This window comes from Maylandia zebra, linkage group LG6 (genome assembly GCF_041146795.1).
Source record: "Maylandia zebra isolate NMK-2024a linkage group LG6, Mzebra_GT3a, whole genome shotgun sequence".
NCBI classification, from domain to species: Eukaryota; Metazoa; Chordata; class Actinopteri; order Cichliformes; family Cichlidae; genus Maylandia; species Maylandia zebra.
Genome location: NC_135172.1, coordinates 27,957,363 through 27,976,551, shown reverse-complemented (window position 1 = coordinate 27,976,551; position 19,189 = coordinate 27,957,363). Strand labels below are relative to the sequence as shown.

Genomic DNA, 19,189 nt, shown 5'->3' with positions numbered 1-19,189 from the left:
TGAAAGTTTGCTTTCTGACAAAAGACCACAGTCTTTAACTCCTGCATGGTAGCACGAGATCATTTCCATTCTGATGTCAAGTTTTGCTGGAGGATTCTTTTTTGGATATAACCTCTGTAAACCATTGGATTATGTCACCAAGGTAAACAATTTTTTATTTTCCATTAGAGATTTACAAACCATTAATATATACTTCACAGACATATACTAGGGGGTTTCTTTTACAAGCAGGTGAGCAGGTGTAAAGGTATACAAGCAGTAGTGGTGTGTATTTCACTTTAGTTCAGCATTGAATACACAACACTGTAAGTGCTATGACTCAATGAGATCAATTTATAGCAACAGAGCAGCTGTTTTTTAAGAATCATGCTTCAGCTTATAAGCAATTCAGATATAAAAAGCTAGAGAATTAACCTTTAATCTCCTAAAGTCTGCTTAATTAGTATAATAAGTATTCAATTGTTTTGATTGTGTTTATGCTAATGAACTCCCACCAAGATCCCACCAAGAGCCTCCTGGGAAATAACAGCACTCCAGGTGCAATGAAACCAGTCAATCAAATGGAGTTAGAGCAGTAATGTGTCTGGAAATGTGCACCCTAAGCTTCGGAGGACAGGACAGGACCATGTCGCCCCCTGCTGAAGACTGTTACTGTTGCCAGTTCCAGCCCAACACCTTTGACCCCTCCCGCTGTAGCTCCTGCCTGCGGCCAGATCACATGCACGTCAGCGGCGCTCCTGCAGCAGATGCTGCACAACAGGATACTCTGCAGGAGCTGGTATGTAGCTACATCAGCTACTGTGCTTTCTGTGTAGCCACCTGGGTATGTACAAAGTCTTTAAATTAAAGATAAAGCATCGTTCAGCTGATCATATAACTGATCACAAGGCCACTTACAAGTTTTTAAACCTAGAAGAGGGATTTGAGCATTTCCCAGGTCTTTTTGACCAGATCCCAAAAAACCAAATGTGGAGCAAGGGTCATGTTTGTGTTGCTAAAGATACTAAAGAATGGAAACTAAAGGTTTTTATGGTCTCACAAAAAACCTTTAGTTTATTTTATTGCCTGTTTTATTTTCTCTTTTTAAATCTTTTTATGACTTGTAATCTTATGTGCAGCACTTTGTGATTCTGTCTTGAAAGGTGCTATATAAATAAAAACGTATTTATTTATTATTATTATTAATACCCTTTATTACAGTGACCTAAAACTTGTAAGTCTTACTTTAGCTACTATCTGTCTGGTAATCCTCTGCTTCATTAAGGATGCATACATATATTTCCAGAGGTTTCTTCTTGTCAAAAGGGAGTTTTTCTTTTCCACTGTTGCCAAGTACTTGCTCAAAGGGGGTCGTTTGATTGTTGGGGTTTTCTCTGTGTTTTTCTAGAGTCTTTAATTTAATTTGATTTCATTTGATTTGGCACCATATAAATAAAATTGAATAAAATTGAAATTGCTTTGACTTGAACAGATGGTCAGGATCTCTGTGCTAAGCAGAGTCAAAGGTTGGAAGCAGATCGTTTGTTATGGTGAAGCAGCCAAAGAAAGAATTTTGATAAAACTTTAAACAATTTATTCACAAATTTGAAAATGATGAAGCTATGAATTCTTATATCCAAAAGATAAAAGGTCAAGTTTGGATTAACACAGATTTAAAGAAGAACTTTCTGATTAGCACAGATATACCGCCTTACCCTTATGGTCTCTGACTGGAAGCCCTCATTGAGGTGATGAAAATTGTAGATCCATTCTTTTGTGATTTATTCAGTCCAACAGCTCAAAAACAATTCACAAGCGCAACATAATTTTGGTTTGTTTCCTAGGTAACCAGCCCATATTTATAATTCATACGATGGGTGCAAAACAGGGTCAACATTGCACAGTTCTATATATTTGTGTACCAAAGGTTCAGGTTGACTACCCAGATGCTCAGATTCTTTGCTTATACGACAGTTTTATAAACATTTAAAATCAAATAAAATGACAATTTACAAGAATGATGTCAGCCTGTAATACAATTACCAAGTGATAAAATTGTGGAGGTGGGAGAAGGATGGTGGCATTTGATTCTGTATCATTAATTAATGAAAGCTCATTACCATCCTTAGGGAATAGGTTGTAATCTGATACGCCCATATTACACATGCAGGCACATATCCTCGTGCAACACCGGCCCACTTAACTTATTATTCAGAGCAATGTCATTGTGAAACTTATGTTAGTCAACATCATGACTCGAATGTAGATTTTATTTTCAAGTGAAAACAGAGTAAAACAAATGCATTTTATTTAGTCCTGCATCCAGGAAGCATCAGGAGCTAAGATGAGAAGAAAAAGTTTTGTGTTAATGAGAAGCTGACCAGAAGGAGAGATCAAGATAATGATAAGAAAGACAGTAAGTGGGCAGTTCTGGTGATGTAAAAGCACTGGAGCAATGAAATAATGATGAGCATGACCAGAGACTAGCTTGAGTTACGTCCTGTGCAGGCTAGATGTGTTGGCTTAGCTGGAACGACTGGAGAAGCAAAGACAGAAGTGGCTACACAGCTTTGACAGCAGATTTGCCTGAAGGTCAGTGATCAGTGACAGTAAGTGGAATTTGTGTTAATGCTCAGACTCAGCAAGTTAGTTTGTTTTTTACTTTTGTATAAAAATTCAGTTTGTTTTGCTGTGACTTGTTTGATTTTTAAAGTGAGTAGACACATGCCATCACATAGTTGCTGTATGAAGCTTTTAGTGGGTCATAATTAGATATAAGCATTGGCTGGTTTATTGTAAATCCAAATAACTGAGAAACCTGCACTTTTAGGAGGTTAAATATTTTTTAAGAATTGCAGAATAATTCAAATTAGACAAGGCTGCAGTCACTATGCCAAACTGACAATTTTGGTTCCCATAAATTTGTTGAATTCTGTCGTTTTTTTGGTTTTAAATTGGTTGAGTTATCCAAGTTAGGACTGCTAAACATGTTATTACTGAACTGTTATAAAAAAAAAGCAGACATTATTTCGACACTTTTACTTTGAGTTGAAATAGTTTTCAAAAATAGAGACAAAACATTCTGATTGACAGCATTTTTCTTAGTTTAAATATCTAATTGTCACTATTAATCCAAATGCTTAAGATATGTTTCTGCTCCCCACAAACCAGGATACAGATGATGATGATGACGACACATGTGCCCTGTCTGAGGTGACCACAAGTGCCAGTAGTGATGATGTCAGAGGCGGTTGGACCTACGAGTGGAGTCTAGAGCACAGTCTGAATCCTGAGTGGGAACTTAATATCGGTGATACTGACATACAATCCAGGTGAGTGTATCCAGTGTCCCGTTTTTAAGAAACCACTTTTTTACCAAGAACCTGCCTGTACTATATACACTGAGTTAGTGAACGAGTATCACTGACTGGCCAGCTCAATAACATCCATTAGCTCAATCATGGAGTTGTGATCATAAATTTATGTACACTCATCATGGGTGTGAATGTCATGGTAATTCTGGGGTATTAATAATGTGAACTGTAATGTCCACTGTATAGATTTTTAAAAACAAGAGCTGGGTGCACAAGTTTTAATGTATTTTGGATTTTCTTAAATCCACACAGGGTCAAAAGTATACCCTCATTAATATTTGGTTAAATGTCCCTTAAAAAGTTGCACCTCAACCAAACTGTTTTGGTCGTTTCTGGCATAATTCTGGATACATATTTGATCACTTTTTATGGCAGTATTGGTAGAGTTCATTTACATTTGTGGTTTTCCTTACACAAATGTGGCTTCAGTCCTCAATAGGGTTGATGTCGGGGCTTTGAGACGACCATTCACAAAGCTTAATGTTAAGCGTGCTTTATCCATTCCAAACCCGTTTTGATGTGTGTTTGGGGTCATTGTCATGTTGGAACACTCAATTGCATCCCAGGATCAAGCCTCAAGACGTCGATGTGAGATGAAGTTGATGAATTTGGAGGAAGAATTTGGTCCTCCTTTTTTTTATTCACCATTTTTGTACAACGTCCCAGTACCACTGGCAGCAAACCACAAACCTCACTTGATCCCTAGCTTCCAGAGTCTAAAGTGCCGATAGTTAAAAAAAAACAACATATATAGTTCTTGATATTTTAAATGTTCTTGCTTTGGTGAGCTCTAAACTTTTGAGGAAAAGGTTTAGACTAAGTGGGGCTTTCAGGAGGAAGAGGACCTGATTGACTGCTGATGGTGCTGGATGTTGTGGTGCCACAATAATGATAACTGATCTGTTTATTGATAGTGCAGACACAGTGAGCTTCTCTATCTGGAAATTCAGCATAGAAAGGGGTGCATAATTATCAACATAAAATGTAATAATTACATCAGTGTTTTATACACTTCATCTGTGTGGACAAAAATCTGCTCTCATCATATTTCCATAATAACTACCGTAGCACTCAGGGCTTCTGTTCAAATCACTGAATATGCACTGTTCTCTCACAGTGTAGTGATCTCAGAGAGTCTCTAACTATAACTCAGGCTCTATATTCGGTACACTGAGTCTTTTCCTCTTATCACAGCTGCAGCAGCACCGGTGAGTCTCTACACACTCCTCTAGCATTTTATATTTATTTGAAAAATCTGTTGAAACTTGAAGATGGTCTTAAGAATACATCTGCTTTTATAAATGGCATACTAAGAAGGAGTAATGATATATAAATGATGAATTAAGTACATGATAACACCTAACTAATACATTAATAATGCCAATAATTAAGTTGATTAAGCTAATAATTAAATTAATCTGTAACTTAATTGACGTATGAAAAAAATCAATGCTGTTTATAGAAATATATATTTTATATATAACCTACTGACGGTGCTAATCCATAAAATGAATACGTGATCAGTCTTAATCCTTCTGACCTGTAAGCCCGACCTCCAAAATTCTTGTACGTAAAATTAAATACCATGTGAGCAGGGGCTGTTTTGATGGTTTCCTCTGCTGATCATAATTAAGTTCTGAGTTCCTCTGAAAGTTCCTGTATGGAAAAAGAAGATTAACATTATTTTCTTTCTTTGTTTAATGCCAAGAGTTTAACGAAAGACAAAGCTGATGGAAATCTTAGACTGACAGCACAGCAGATGTGTAAAGATGTTCTTGAAGCACTTCTTCACTAACTTGAGCAAACACTTTAGATGCATTCAAATAACAATTTATCGCCCATCGACTGATTGTCTGCTACCTCTCCCAGCTCTCCAAATCAGTTGGATTCTTCAGAGAGGGGCCGATCCCCCAGCTTGGAGCGGTACTGTGTGGCTCAAAGAGAAATGACACGGCTGGACTCCTCTCCCCCACAAGGCACTGAAAGCTCCTGGATGGATGAGAGGAGAGGGAGAAACAGGTCCCGCCAGGCGTCAGGTCAGTCACAGGCATGCATCCCAGTTAGAACTAAACTCCATCATGAGCATTTTACAGAAAGATAATCCTCTCTGATAAGCTATTTAAATTTACATTAAGGCAATGATCACAGATTTGTTTGATTTTCAGAGTCCTGGGGAGATAGGGGACAAGAGAGCGGTTACTTCTCTCCCGACAGAAGAGGTGATGGTGAGCAGCAGATTGAGGAGGACAAAAAACGTCAGTTTCGTTACTACGAGCGGGGGCATCCCCTTCCAAGCAACTATGTTCCCGAGCCCAAGGCCTGTGTCCCTTACAGGAACGTCAACCTGGGAGTGCCTTCCCAGCGAAGAAATCATGAGACGTATATGCAGGAAACTTGGAGAAGTGAATCCCCGCAGAGATACACATACCACTCAAACTTTAGACGAGGAGATTCCCTGACAAATTCTCCGACACGTCACAGCTCTATGAGTCCAGAACGCTACAAGCTCACCGAATCGCCTGTGGGAGCTCAGAGAGGGAGCTCCCTCTGTAGGAGTCAGACTCGGTCTCATACTTCATCTCACAGCTCTCCACAGCTTCCATCATATGGTCCTTCTTGCCATACATCAGGCTGGTCCAGTCCATCCTGCCGGAAGTTGTCCAATGCCTCTCGCACCGCGTCTCCCTCCAGGGCCACACCATCTCACAGGCGTGCAGGCTCTTTGCTCTCACAAAATGGTGAATATGATGCTATAAAGGGATATAGTCGAGAGTCAGGAAGTCCATCACAAGCTTCGAACAGGCACAGTTTAGACTCTGAGAAGCTGTACAGAAATCTCGAGTCTATCTCCCGTCGTGGCTCGTCGGCTCTTCAGCAAAATTCATATGAGCTATCCCAACCATCCCCACGAATCAGAACAGCTGTCAACAGCTCGACCAACACTCGAACTCGGAACAGTCGTGACGTTTCACCAGCCAGGAACGGCTACGGCACCAGCCACTCCCCACAAAGAGAACCCTGCTCCAGAGACAGCAGGCTGAGTCCACAAAACTCATGGCAGGGGTCCGCACACTCTTTACTCAGCATCCCGGCCTCACCTGGATCCTCGTCATCGAGGCGGGGCACAGTCTCGCAAGTCTTTGGTGGATCACTGTCACAAGCTACAATTACAGGAACAGATGAAGCCGATGAAGGAAAAAACAAAGTCATAGGTGACCGAAGCAGAAGCGCCATTAGACGAGGCATGGACACCCTGCTGATCTCTGAACCCAAAAAGGCTGCTGTAGATGCTGAGGAGGTAAATAAGTCGTGTGAGCAGGAATTTGGCTGATTGTCAACCTTGAGTTGTTAGCCAATGAACATACTGTGGATAATGCTCCTTTCTGGCACTTAGAATGACTAAACCTATGAAAAAAGACTTCATCTTTAATTCACAACTAGCAACTGACACAATAAACTCATTAGGAAGTGTTTAAAGTGGTAAAGTAAATATTCCATTATGCCATATTAATGAAATGAAGATTTAAGGCACTCCTGCACTTGCTTCAGTTTTTAGAATTATCTATTTGTTTAACAAACACTATATAAAAATCAGTCTTGCCACATGCTAACATGCTAAATCTTTTCTAAATCTAAGGTGGGGATGACCATAGATGATTACATAGTGCTGGCTGATATTCCCAAGATCCAAGTGGAATCAGAAGAAGAGTTTCCAGGGCTGAGGTTGAGGAACCAGAGTCCCAGTCCATGCAGGGACCAGAGACTCAGGACATACAGGTTGGTGATGTGGCATTGTCTCACTGCTAGTTTTGAGCACTTGCATCTGTTTAAACACCTAACTGGGCCTTACCTAAATGCCAACCGAAATGTGGTTGGACACAGAAATATTCAGCTCATCCAAGACTGACAGAGGTTCTGAGATGCACACGCTAGCCAAAATAGGCTTTAGCAGTTATAGTTGAAGTTTTCTTACCACATTTTAAACCTTATAAATCTTCAGTTGTAATGTTGCAGGAACCAAAATCAACATTAACAGCACTTCATATTGCCTTTCACTACTTAACTGCTACAAAAGAAACTAGTGGATAAAAGTGTTTTGTAGTCAGTGACTGCCTGAATTATCTCCTCTGAGATGCTCTGGTAGGTCTTCAGGGCAGCCACCGGCTGGCTGTTATTTGCTTTCTTCGCCTTCAGTTTTTGGCTTCAGTTTAAAAAAAAAAAATTAAAAGGCATGCTCTGTTAGGCTGAGATCAGCTGACTCACTTGGCCATTGAATCTTTGCCTTGAGAAACTGAGATGTTTGTGCAGTATGTTTTGGGTCATTATCCATTTGCACCGTGAAGAGTTGTCCAATCAATTTTTCGGCATTTGGCAGAACCTGACCACAAAGTATAGCCCTGTAAATGCTCAATTCATCCTGCTACTTCTATGAGCAGTCACATCACCAGTAAACACCAGTGACCTTATTCCATTGCACTCTCTGATAATTGTATAAAAATGGCTGTAATCCATAAACAGTTAGTGCAATACTTTGGTTCAGTTGCTTCACTTAGTGTTTAAAGTCTGGACTTGTGCACTACAATCTGCTGTGATCTGTGCGTCACTCCTTCACTAGCTGGAAAATTAGTGGGCAGAAAACTCTTTGAAGATATGTATTTATCTGATGTGGTAACTGATAGCATTAATTTATGGCCTGAGAAAATAAACATGCTTTTGAACCTTTTGCAGAGGTCTGCAAAAGTTCACTTTCAAAACATATTTCCTCTTTTCATTTCCTCTACACATTAACTTTAAGGTATCAAGATGAAATAGACAGATCGAGCCAGTTCTACAGTTCAAGGCTGGAGTCAGATGAGAGGGGGAGAGGCAGAGAGAGAGGGAGAGACAGACGGGAGAAATGTCGAGACTCTGAGAACGGACGATCGTCTCGGAGACGATCGGCAGCATCTCTTCATACACAGGTAAGATGCAGTCACTGCAGGCATGTTTATCACAAACAGCTGTGTTTAAAAAGGCAAGAACATCCTGTCTGTTTAATCCATCAAAGACCTCAGAGAGCCAGAGTGGAAAACACAGATCCTCCAAGGTGAATGAGCGACCGGCTCCTCCTGAACGTCTGCAGACACAGGTGAGCACTGTCTCATGACTTCCTGCGTCTGTATATATCACACGAGCATTTGGAGGAAAATAGGTCATTCATGTATTTCAGCCCCTCGCAGAGACACACACTCGCAGGCAGAAGTCATTACCTAGCACTCTGTGTTTTAGGGCAGCATGTTCATTCGATTTATCATCTTTATTAATAGGTTCCAGGACGGTTTCAGTTAACTGTTTCCTGTATTTGCAGTGTTGTGCTGTCATGACTAAAACAGCTGAGTCACTGTACACTGATGGATGACCACGAAATGAAACGTTCAACAATGTTTCTGTTTCACTGTTGAAAACTTTTTTTAGTAGTTCACACAGCATTTCCATATGTAGGCACCTCTGTATGTGTGAAACTTTTATGACATCCTCTTTACATATCACATCGGGCACTTCTTCCAACCTAATTCCTCTATTTCTCCTCCTCTTCATATTACGATAACAACGGATCACATTCGTCATACACGGTGAGTATTTTTCAGTTGGTACTATCGTTCTAATAATGTACCGTCGGTTCCCCTTTCCCTTCCTTTCTCCCTCTGACAGTTTGATGGTTCACAGAAACTACACATCTTCCTCTTTGAATGTTCCTGTTCAGTTGTATTTTTCTCTATCTGCACCTCGCCACATGCGTCGATCTGTATTAGTTATCTCAAGAGTGCAGTCGTCTGTTTCCGACAGTTTCCGCTTCCTCTAGTTTCACAATGAAGTGTGAGAGATAAACCACAAAGAGAGCTCTTTCATTCTGTTTGCTCGTATCGCTTTAATTGCAGATGTTGTTTCTCAAAGGGGTGGATGTCCAGACTGGATGAACATGGCAAGGTAAAGGTATTCTTTTGAAAAACGTATTATATTTAACTAAGATGCTGATTCTAGCTTTAACCACATCCTCATAAAACCTGCCAGACAGGCTCAAAACACCACCAACGTGACTCATCATCGTGAAACATCTTGAAAAGAGTCTACATACTGTAGAAATGAATGCCAACGAATGGGTTTGATGGTCATGGCACCAGTTAGTTCATCCTTGTCCATGTTTACTGTGCTTTCCGCAGTGGAGGAAACACTGGTTTGTTCTCGGTGACACCTCGCTGAGATACTACAGAGACTCAGAGGCTAAGGAGGTATGACACTAAAGCAGTTTCTGGTGTGCTGTTTTTGCACAATCAGGAAGACTTTATGAAGTTTGTTTTTTGATACCAGTAGGTCAGTTTCCTGAAAAATTAATTGTTTGGGGGAGAACTGTGACCTTATTTGACTCAGCTAAAGTTATGCTGCTCTTGTCGTGCTGCAGTCAGATGACCTGGATGGAGAGATCGACCTGACGTCCTGTGTGAATGTGTCAGATTGTGATGTGGACAAGAACTACGGACTCCAAATACAAGTATGTATTTACAGCACTTTTGTTTTTTCTATATAAATAAAATTGAATTCAATTTCAATTATTAATGGTGTTGCTCAGTAGACGAAAACACTGTCAATTAATGTCTGTGAAGGTTCTCAGTCATCCAGGTCAATTAATCGCACCTCCACCCCCCCAACTCCCAGTTTCACAGCCAGACAAAAAGATGTTTGGCTGCTTCCTGTTTAACGCGTATATGTGTATGTGTGTGTGTGTGTGTGTGCGTGCGTGCGCGTGTGTGTGTGTGTGTGTGCGCGTGCGATTGTGTCTCTTGATCTGCCCCAGACAAAAGGAGCAGTGTTCACTCTCTCTGCTGTGACATCCAGAATTCGGAAAAATTGGTTGAAGTTACTGAAGCAGGCGATCCAGAACAACACACAGTGAGTCTGGCACTATGGTGGGAGACAGTGAGACAGAAAGTGTTCAGATCCTTTAATGGGGACTTAAGGAACACATGAAAGTGTAAACATATTGTAATAATATTCAGAAAATAAATAATATCTGCAAAATGTACCCAAATTCTTAGTGCACATAGAATATGTGATCAGTGTGTTTCGCTTTTACATATTACATTGTTTTATTACTATTATTAATGCATTAGGCTTAATGCAGCAGACTGTGACTGTTGTAGCTGCTGGAACTGGAGTTCATTTCAAGAACCATATACACTATTTATTACATACATACACTATTTAGTCATTTCATTTAACTTAGAACCTGATGCGTGTAAAGCAGTCTGGCTGGATTGTTTGATGTACGTCATTTCCCTGATTTGTCTCTCTTCACTGAAACTGTCAAATAAAGGCGATTCTGGGTCGAGGTGGGTGCAAGCCGATGAGGCAGGTTACAGTCTGGACAGGTAGTTTGTCGCAGGGCTAACACGGAGAGGCAGACAACTATTCATGCTCACACTCACACGTACAGCCAATTTAGAATCACCAGTTAACTTATTCTCTCTGGATTGTGGGAGGAAGCTGGATTACCCACACATGCACAAGAAGAACATGAAAATTCCTTACAAAAGGCCCAGCCAGTCAAAAGAACCCCTTCTTGCTGTGAGGCATCATTGCAAAAGTTCTTTCTACTTTCTTATTTTTATAGTTTTATATTATTATTTTTTTTCATAGAATTAACTAGCCCTGTACCTGCGCACTTCATAGACTTTGTGCATTTCATTACCAAAGCAGTAAATGATCTTAAATTAAATTAAAATTACTGGTATCTCTTGATCTTAATTAGTGGCAGACAGAACAGAAACACCGTACATGGTGAATACTTGATGTTTATCATAGTGCTAAAATCCTCAGTCTCCAAAAACAAGATCTGAACATTTCTGTGGAGCACGGCTATGATTGGGTGGTCTGCCTGCAGCGGACCTTGTCTCTCTTATCTTTCTTTGAATGTGTAACTCTACTCTCCTGTATTTCCCTCATTCGGACCTCAGCCAATCAGACATCGGCAGCGAGAAAGAGAACCCCCTCTCCCGGAGACCGTCACCATGCCAACCCCCTGCTCAGTTCACCTGCAAGGATTCGGGCTATGAACCTGCCACTTGCACCTCCACCACTAGAGCTGCAAACTCCTACCAGACCGAAATCCACCACCAAGCAGCAGACAGAGATCTGGGTGCGGACTTATCGCTAGCCAGTCAGAGAGAGGAAGGGGAGTGCTGGGACCGCGAGCAGGCAAAACGACTGGAGGAGAGGAACAAGTGGTTTGAGGAGGGGCTCCCCGTCAATGAGATGGGCAGCAGGTGGGAGTCCATGGAGCTGAAAAAGGGGAGTGTACCTGTGCCTGTTATTGAAACTATGGACTCTGAAGTTAACAGGAAGTGGGTAGAATTTGAGACAATGTCATTTCAGGACATGAGCTCACAGTCTCTCATAGGCACCCAGGCTTATCAGTCAAGCACCGCACAGGCATCTGCATCTCTACTTACTCCCCAGAGAGATCACTCACCACCTCAAGAGGTCAACCAGTCTGTCACCGGGTCACAAACTGATACATCAAACATGAAGGAGGCTCCTCCATCCATAAATGGCGCCCAGATCACAATGAATACAGCTGAAGCACTGCAAAAAGAGGTAGGAGAGAACTTTCAATTTAAAAAAAGCGATGCACAGAGTCAGGGCAAGAAAATTATACTATTATCCAACAGGGATCGGGATTTCAGTCTTTTTTTTCACCTCCTCCCTCTCTACCCTTACACATTTTCTATAAAACAATCTTCCAGGCTGTTTTTCTTCGAAAGCAGGTGGAGAGCATTAAGAGGGAGCGTGCGGCCATGGGTATAGAGGTGGAGAGTCCCTGTGGCACTGGGGCACCTTGTAGGGCCAGACTGGAGGCCATGGAAGTAGCACACAGGAAAGCACTGCAGGAGCTGCAGGAGAAGCATGCCAAGGAGATAAAAAAGCTAGAAGAGGAAAAAGACAGGATGCTACAGGAGGAGAGCCAAGCAGCTGCTAAAGGTGAGTCACGGAGTATCAACAGTAACAGCAGCTTCAGCTAAACATGAGGATTTGCTTTTTGCTCTCTGCAGGGTGCAGTATTTATTTTAACTAAAATAAATAATTATGAATCTTAGCCCTTGGTCCCTTACATGCATGTTACACAGTCATATCATTTATCAAGATTGAATTCCTTCAGTCCTAAACATCACAATAGTAGAGTAGATACTAGACTCCAATTTACTTTGAAAGTTAATCTTTTGAAAATAAAGATCTTGCTTTAGGTATGAGGGACCATTAATTTATGACCGTAAGGCAGTATGCAACTATCCATCCACTCTCTTAGCCAGTTAATCCAGTGAGGGTGTTTTCTACGAATTCCCTCTTACGGCTCAGACTAAATCCTGGAAAAGATTAAAGTTGTGCACAAATCATTTCAGCCATTATTAGACCTACCGAGGATGACAGTGTGAAACGACTGCACTGAAATGACTCTTCTTTATTCGTCATCTAAGTGAAGAAATTGATTAATTCATTCTTTCATCTAAATTTTAACTTTTTAGGGACCTGCACTAAAACGTATTTCATGCCAAAAAAAGGCATTTATTGATTTGCAATTCAGTAAAATTAACATTTCTTGACTGATACATGAGAGTCAAGAAATCATCAGCTCACACATATGAGAAACCTATTAATACCAAGTGTGTACACAAAAAAGGAACTGGACTTGGAGTCATAGTGCAACAAAACAGTGGTGCAAAAATAGAATATATGGTATTTACTGTATACAGTACTACCTACTGATGCTGCTGTCACCTGCAAGCCTATTTTTGGTGTTCTTGTTTTAAGGTTGTTTACCAAATGCATTAACTAGCTAACTTACTGTTCATCAAAAGCTATGGAGGCACTGAGAGCAGCTCACAGAGAGGAGCTGGAGAGACAAGTGGAGAAGGCCAGGAAGTCGTTCGCAGGAGCGGCACATGTGGATTCATCGTGCCGAGGGCAGGCGTAAGTGTACCATAGCCCTCCTCGCTGCAGGCTGAAGATGTTCTACACTTGACCACACGCCTGTTGTGATGCATTATAATTAAGACCTCACAAAAACCTCACAACTCGTGTGTTTGTGCATGCCAGGCTCCAGGCGGATGTCTTGCACTCTGAGTTAGATGTGCTGTCAGAGCGTTACTCTCAGAAGTGCCTGGAGCTGGACCGCGCTGAACACAGCAGTAAGAGCCGAGAGACAGAGCTCGGACGCAAGGAGAAGGAGCTGGAGCAGCTCAGAAGAGAGAACCAGGTTTCTGCACAGCCTTTGTTTGCAAATGAATTTGAATACAGAACAACATGATGTGTTAGAAAGTGAAACGATGACCTTCACATCCTCTTTATTTTATTCTTATACATTTACATATTGAGGAAACATAATAAAGAAGCACATACATTGTAATACTTCTTATTTCTGAGCTACACATCTCTGTTACAGGATCTCAAGGCCAAACTGGCAGAAGAGATCAGCCGTATGCGGTATTTCATCACAGGTCAGAGGTCGGATGTGGTATCCCTTTGCAACACTGAGTGCGCTGCATCAGAATTAGAGGTATTGATTAGAGTTTCTTATATGAAAAGAGATAAGCTGAAAAATATATTTGCCCACGCTCAAACCAACTTTATTTATAGCTGTGTGGAAATATTAAAGGACAAATGTTGACGTCACTGTCATCACTGGGAACCTCACAACAGCATCTGATCTATGTCTGTGGGATTTTGAACCCACTCCATAAAAACAAATGGATCAAAGTGTTTTCTTTTGCCTTGTATCCTGATTTAATGACCCCCTGTGGCGACTGTCACCTGTTTCTTGGCCTCATTTTTGTTGAGCATTCAGCTGCAGTACATATCGCCACCTACAGGCTGAAATAAAGTACATCATCATCCTGCGCATCTCTGGTGAATCAATCGACTGGTGAATCTAAGCACATCTAGGATGCATTTGAATCATTTCTTTTCCTCAGGTTCCTGCCTGTCAAATGTTTTCCATTTTTATTACACTGTAAAGTGATAATTAAAATTCTGATGGAGATTCTTTATTATTCTCTACAAAATAATAAAGAACTCTTGATACATGGCAGGATGGATCCATGTTTTCATGTTGTTCACACCAAATTCTGACCCTTCCAACCAAATGTTGCAGAAACTCATCAGACCAGGCAACGTTTTTCAAATCTTCTTTTGTCTAGTTTTAGTGAGCCCAGGCTACAATTCACACAGTGTGGTCATCTGCTGCTGTAGCCCTTCTGCTTCAAGTTTCAATATATTGTGCTTTGAGACATACCTACATACCTTGGTTGTAATGAGTGGTTATTTCAGGTGACTTTGATTCCTATGATAATAAAGCAATCTAGCATCAACAAGGCATTTTTTCCCAGAGAAATGGCACTCACTCACTGTCTGTAAATCCTACTTTCAGCTGCTTCCTTATTTACAATGAGTCACCATAGCAGGCAGCTCTGCATTTTTGATCTGGTGGGTTTTTTCGCTCTTCTCCTCTTCCCTTTTCTGGGAGGCAGTGGGGAGGTAGAGCATACAGCCCGATCCGGCGGGGAGGTGTGGGAAGCCAGATCGGGTGGCCCCCATCCGGCTCTCCTCTCTGCTATCTTATCCCTTTTGTCTTACTTCTATCACCTTTTCTATCCCTTTGAAAAAGTGAGGCTCCATAAATGTTAAAGAGGTAAGTATTATGTTTTAGTTGCATTGAATAGATAGAAGAAAATAAACTGTAGAAAACTAAAGAGAAGAAAGAAGAGAAATAACAATGTAACATAAACCAGTGGCCTCCTTGGATGAGGGTGTCTAATGATAATGGCCGAAACACCTGATGAATCCAAGGTCCACTACTGACAACGTGTCCCAAACTGGTAACGTTTCTGGGCTGCCTTTTCTCGTAACAGCCATCCCTCAAGATTTTCTCCATTTAAAGCAATGCAATATCAGGGATTGTAACATCTAGTCCTTTTACTGAATAAGAGGTTGTGTTTTATGTCTTACAGACTCTACTCAGAGCAAAAGAAAATGAAGTTCAGTATCTTAAAAAAGAAATCAGTTGTCTACAGAATGAAGTGCAATCTCTTACAAAGGTATGTTTTACAGTCTAATCTCTTTTATCACACAGAAATAATACACATTAAAAATTTAGAACAATTAAATGGCCTAACTATGCTTACCATGTCTGTCCTTATTCCAGGAGAAAGAAGTCGCTTATGAGCGTTTTAAGGAGGCATATGTAGAGCTAAGTGACACAAGGGGGCGTGGCCAGCTGGAGATGGGCTCACTCAATGAACACCTGAGACTGGCCAACGCTGCCCTTCAGGAGGGAGCAAGACAGACCTGACCTACGTGACCTACGAGGACACGCCTTAAAAAATGTACTTTGAGAAAGAAAACCAGCCAATATTTTAAAAAAGAAGAGAAGAGAAAAGAAGGGGGAAAAAAAGCAATATATGTTATCATGACCTGATAAGCCTAAAATGAGCCAGAATTAAAAATTTTGGGTGTTAAGATTAAATAACAACAAGTGTTTTCCACATAAGAGACTCTTTATTTATTAGTCACACACAAACATGCAAACAGGAGCGAGGCCAAAACTAGTATTGTGATAGCCTCGCATGATATGACATTTCTGATAAATTCTTGAAGGCAAAACAAGTTAAATATTAGAGAATAGGGAAAGGAAGAGGGTGGAGACAGAGGGGTTTATTTGGAAGACAAAGGGCCCCATCTTCCCCATCTTCCTTGTGCCGACTGGTATGCTTTCAGTCAATATTGCAAAGCACCCTGTGGATGTAAATGAAAAAAAAAAACAGAACACAGTTGTCATCACTGGAAAAATGTCACAGATTACTTCCTTTGACATGCAGCTGACACACCCTTTACACAGTAGAAGACCGTGACTAAAGGTCCCAGCCTCAATGCTTAAAGATTGCATAAGGTGTGGCTAATAAGCACTTGAACTTTACCATTTACTTTTCCAGAGTTAGGTCAATCGTCGTCATCGTCGTCTTCAGGGACAAAGATGTCGTGCTCCTCCAGGAGGGCGGCAAAGTTCTTGCTGATCAGATTTCCCACATAAAGGAAAGGCACCACCACTAATGTCATGCGGATGAGACCAAATGGTGTCTGCAAAAATCAAACAATGAGAAAAGTTATGGCTAAACCAAGAGGATGCAAGAACTATTCAGATCACTAAACATAACTAGGTTTTCTGCAGGTGTTGTGGCACAGCTGGATTCAGGGGAGATTGGTTGTAACAGAGCTGACGTTTTACAAATTTCCAGGTAAAAAACAAACAAAACTGAGGCCAAACTAGCAGGAGTGTTTCAGAATATCTGAAACACAAAATGCTTTCACTAAAAGCACAACTGATGTCACCAGGTCATTACATCCTTACACTGAAGCTCTATTCTGAGTCATGTTGACTTGGCTCCGGAAAGCATGGTCGATGGGTATCTCCATATGAATACATGTATTTGAGTTAACAGCCCTCAGACAGTCGTGAAGCAGATTCCAGCAGAGAATCATATACAAATGTCGAAGGCCCAAAAAGAGTGGACGACGTGTGTGTGGTTACAGAGCAGATCATTTTAGCCCTTGACCTCACGGCAGTTTCCGTCCATCGATCATTAAATATCAATTTCTCTTATTAACGTGTTTTTATTGCGACATTTTATTGCGACCAACTGGACATGTCCTGCCCGAACATCGACGAGTTTAGGCTTCAAGTCTATAAATTACTCGCCAACATTAGCGGCTGTCCAGCGGACGTATTTTTTAACGACACAACACTACATTTCGCCAAATAAAACGAGTCTTTGAATAATAAATGATCTTTAAATTTACTAGTGACTTATTTCCTTTAACAGCCTCTCCCTTTAACAAAACAAACGTTCATTTGCTGATTTAACAAGTCCGGTGCGTATCCTGTCTTTCTATTCGTCAAAGCTTCCGTCAAACCACCGCTGTCCCGCCCACTCGTAAACTCCGGTCGGCTACCTCTGTAAACTGAACGTTGGAAACTCACTTTTTCCGGCTTCGGTAGAATTGCTCCAGACGGCGTAGACACTGCGGTCCTGCTTTGAGTCGTCCTGGGTATATGTGAGGTCTTCAAGCCGGTATTACGGGTCATTATCCCCATATTTCTGGAGGAAAGTCGCAGCGGGAGCCGCAACATACTCGCCGCCATTTTTCCTGTATTTGTGACGGTAATGGGACGTTTCTAAGGGTTGGACCACATATGGGTAGGACTGGGATGCCTTGTATGGGCGTAGCTTGCGGTTTGACAGGTAAATGATGAGTAATTCCATCCTAATGTATTGTTATTATAGTTGAATGGTCTGCTACAGATAGATACATGTGGCCGTAAAATACACATAGCTGAAGTTAAGTCACTAAGGGCCTTTTAAACTTTATTTAAAATTTACGGAACTATTTACTATGTTCATATTTAACACAGTAAACCTTTGTACAAGCAACCAATCACAGTTATCAGCTTATTATAATATCAGGATTGAAACTGAAGAGAAATAACGTAAAATACTAGCCGATGGTTATAATTCTTTGCATCTTAAACTGGGGTAAAATCAGGACTTGCAGCCAGTTTATGTGTTTATGTTTATCACCTCTGTTTGGACAGAAACAACTTTTTAGACTCAATGAGACAAATGAGTTTAAAAAGTATGAGAAAAAACAAATTAAATGATCTCCTTGTTTATCTTAAGGTCTCAAGATTTTTTTTTTCTTTTATATTGACATACGTCACTCGTGACAGTTTGGTTAGAAACATGCACATTTGTGTAACCCTCTGGAGGTCACTGCTCCTCATGTTCCTCCTCAAACAAAGAAGAAAGTACTAGTCATTGCTGACAATGTCTGCTGTCCTAACTCTCCTTGTGTACTTGCCTGCCCCTTGAAATCTCTAAGTCATAACATTACGGAGAGCTGAAATTTGCAGATTTTGATGTGCCATCCTCTTGGAGGAGCTGTTCTACCTGTACAATCAGAATGAGCACCAAAGCAGGTGAAATGGAGAGTGATCTTTGACCACCAAAGTCTAATTCCCTCCTCACTGTATCAAAGGGGGAAAAAATCCTAAATGCTTTCAAGCCATGTCCTTTTTATGAGACTGAGGCAGACAGGTGGAGAAACTAAAAAACGTATGGAAAAAAGGAATGCACTGCCACAACTCTTTACAAGCTGATGCAGTAGGTAACACTCATGAGGAAACTATGGTTCAGCAGTGGTAGTGCATTGGCAGTATATGGGCAGCTAAGGACTGCCCATCTACCTGCAGAGTGCATCTGTTGTCAGGTGGGGGCAGTCTCAAATATCTGGTACAAGGAGTTGTTGCTGGTCCATCATCCAGCTGCAGAGAAGAGCAAAGTTGTAACATTACGAAGACCTGAAGTGAAACTTATGTTAAAAAGCCACTGTCTGTGCTTTTAATAGTCTACTTTTTAAACTTTGATGTCTTTTCGTGCTTTTCCCATTCCAGAAGAATGCTGCTGCCACTCCCTTTCCTTCCTAGCATCCATGTTGATCATGTTTGGATTTTGGAGGACTGCAACAGACACAACGGTAGCATAAATTAAGAATGATGTACCAGCCTGACAGACTGTAAAATGAAGCTAATGCAGACGTGCCTAAAACTGCTGTTCTGAGAGTGGCCACTTGAGGCAGGGCCCAAAAGCAAGTCAGCCCACACAGACTTCATTGTTATAATGGCAGAACATTTGTTTACAGCCTGGTACCAAGAAAGGCCTCTATGGAGTGAAGTGTCAAAATATCATCCCCCT

General features: G+C 41.1%; 2 protein-coding genes across 2 annotated transcripts; one reads left to right on the top strand and one right to left on the bottom strand.

The window, feature by feature from the left end:
- The first annotated feature begins 625 nt into the window (after positions 1-625).
- LOC101464557 (uncharacterized) lies at positions 626-15,924 on the top strand. The gene is made up of 18 exons (XM_012923720.3): positions 626-823; positions 3,151-3,311; positions 5,223-5,389; positions 5,519-6,651; positions 6,991-7,130; positions 8,149-8,314; positions 8,401-8,481; positions 9,288-9,320; positions 9,554-9,622; positions 9,793-9,882; positions 10,186-10,280; positions 11,345-11,984; positions 12,155-12,368; positions 13,244-13,355; positions 13,482-13,641; positions 13,828-13,941; positions 15,392-15,478; positions 15,586-15,924. The coding sequence occupies exons 1-18, from the start codon at positions 626-628 to the stop codon at positions 15,730-15,732; spliced, it is 3,807 nt and encodes a 1,268-aa protein (XP_012779174.2). The 3' UTR covers positions 15,733-15,924.
- On the bottom strand, positions 15,919-17,620 carry smdt1b (single-pass membrane protein with aspartate-rich tail 1b). The gene is made up of 3 exons (XM_004567883.6): positions 17,419-17,620; positions 16,358-16,517; positions 15,919-16,175 (listed from the first exon to the last, which is right to left on the bottom strand). The coding sequence occupies exons 1-2, from the start codon at positions 17,578-17,580 to the stop codon at positions 16,380-16,382; spliced, it is 300 nt and encodes a 99-aa protein (XP_004567940.1). The 5' UTR covers positions 17,581-17,620; the 3' UTR covers positions 15,919-16,175; positions 16,358-16,379.
- Between the last annotated feature and the right edge of the window lie 1,569 nt (positions 17,621-19,189).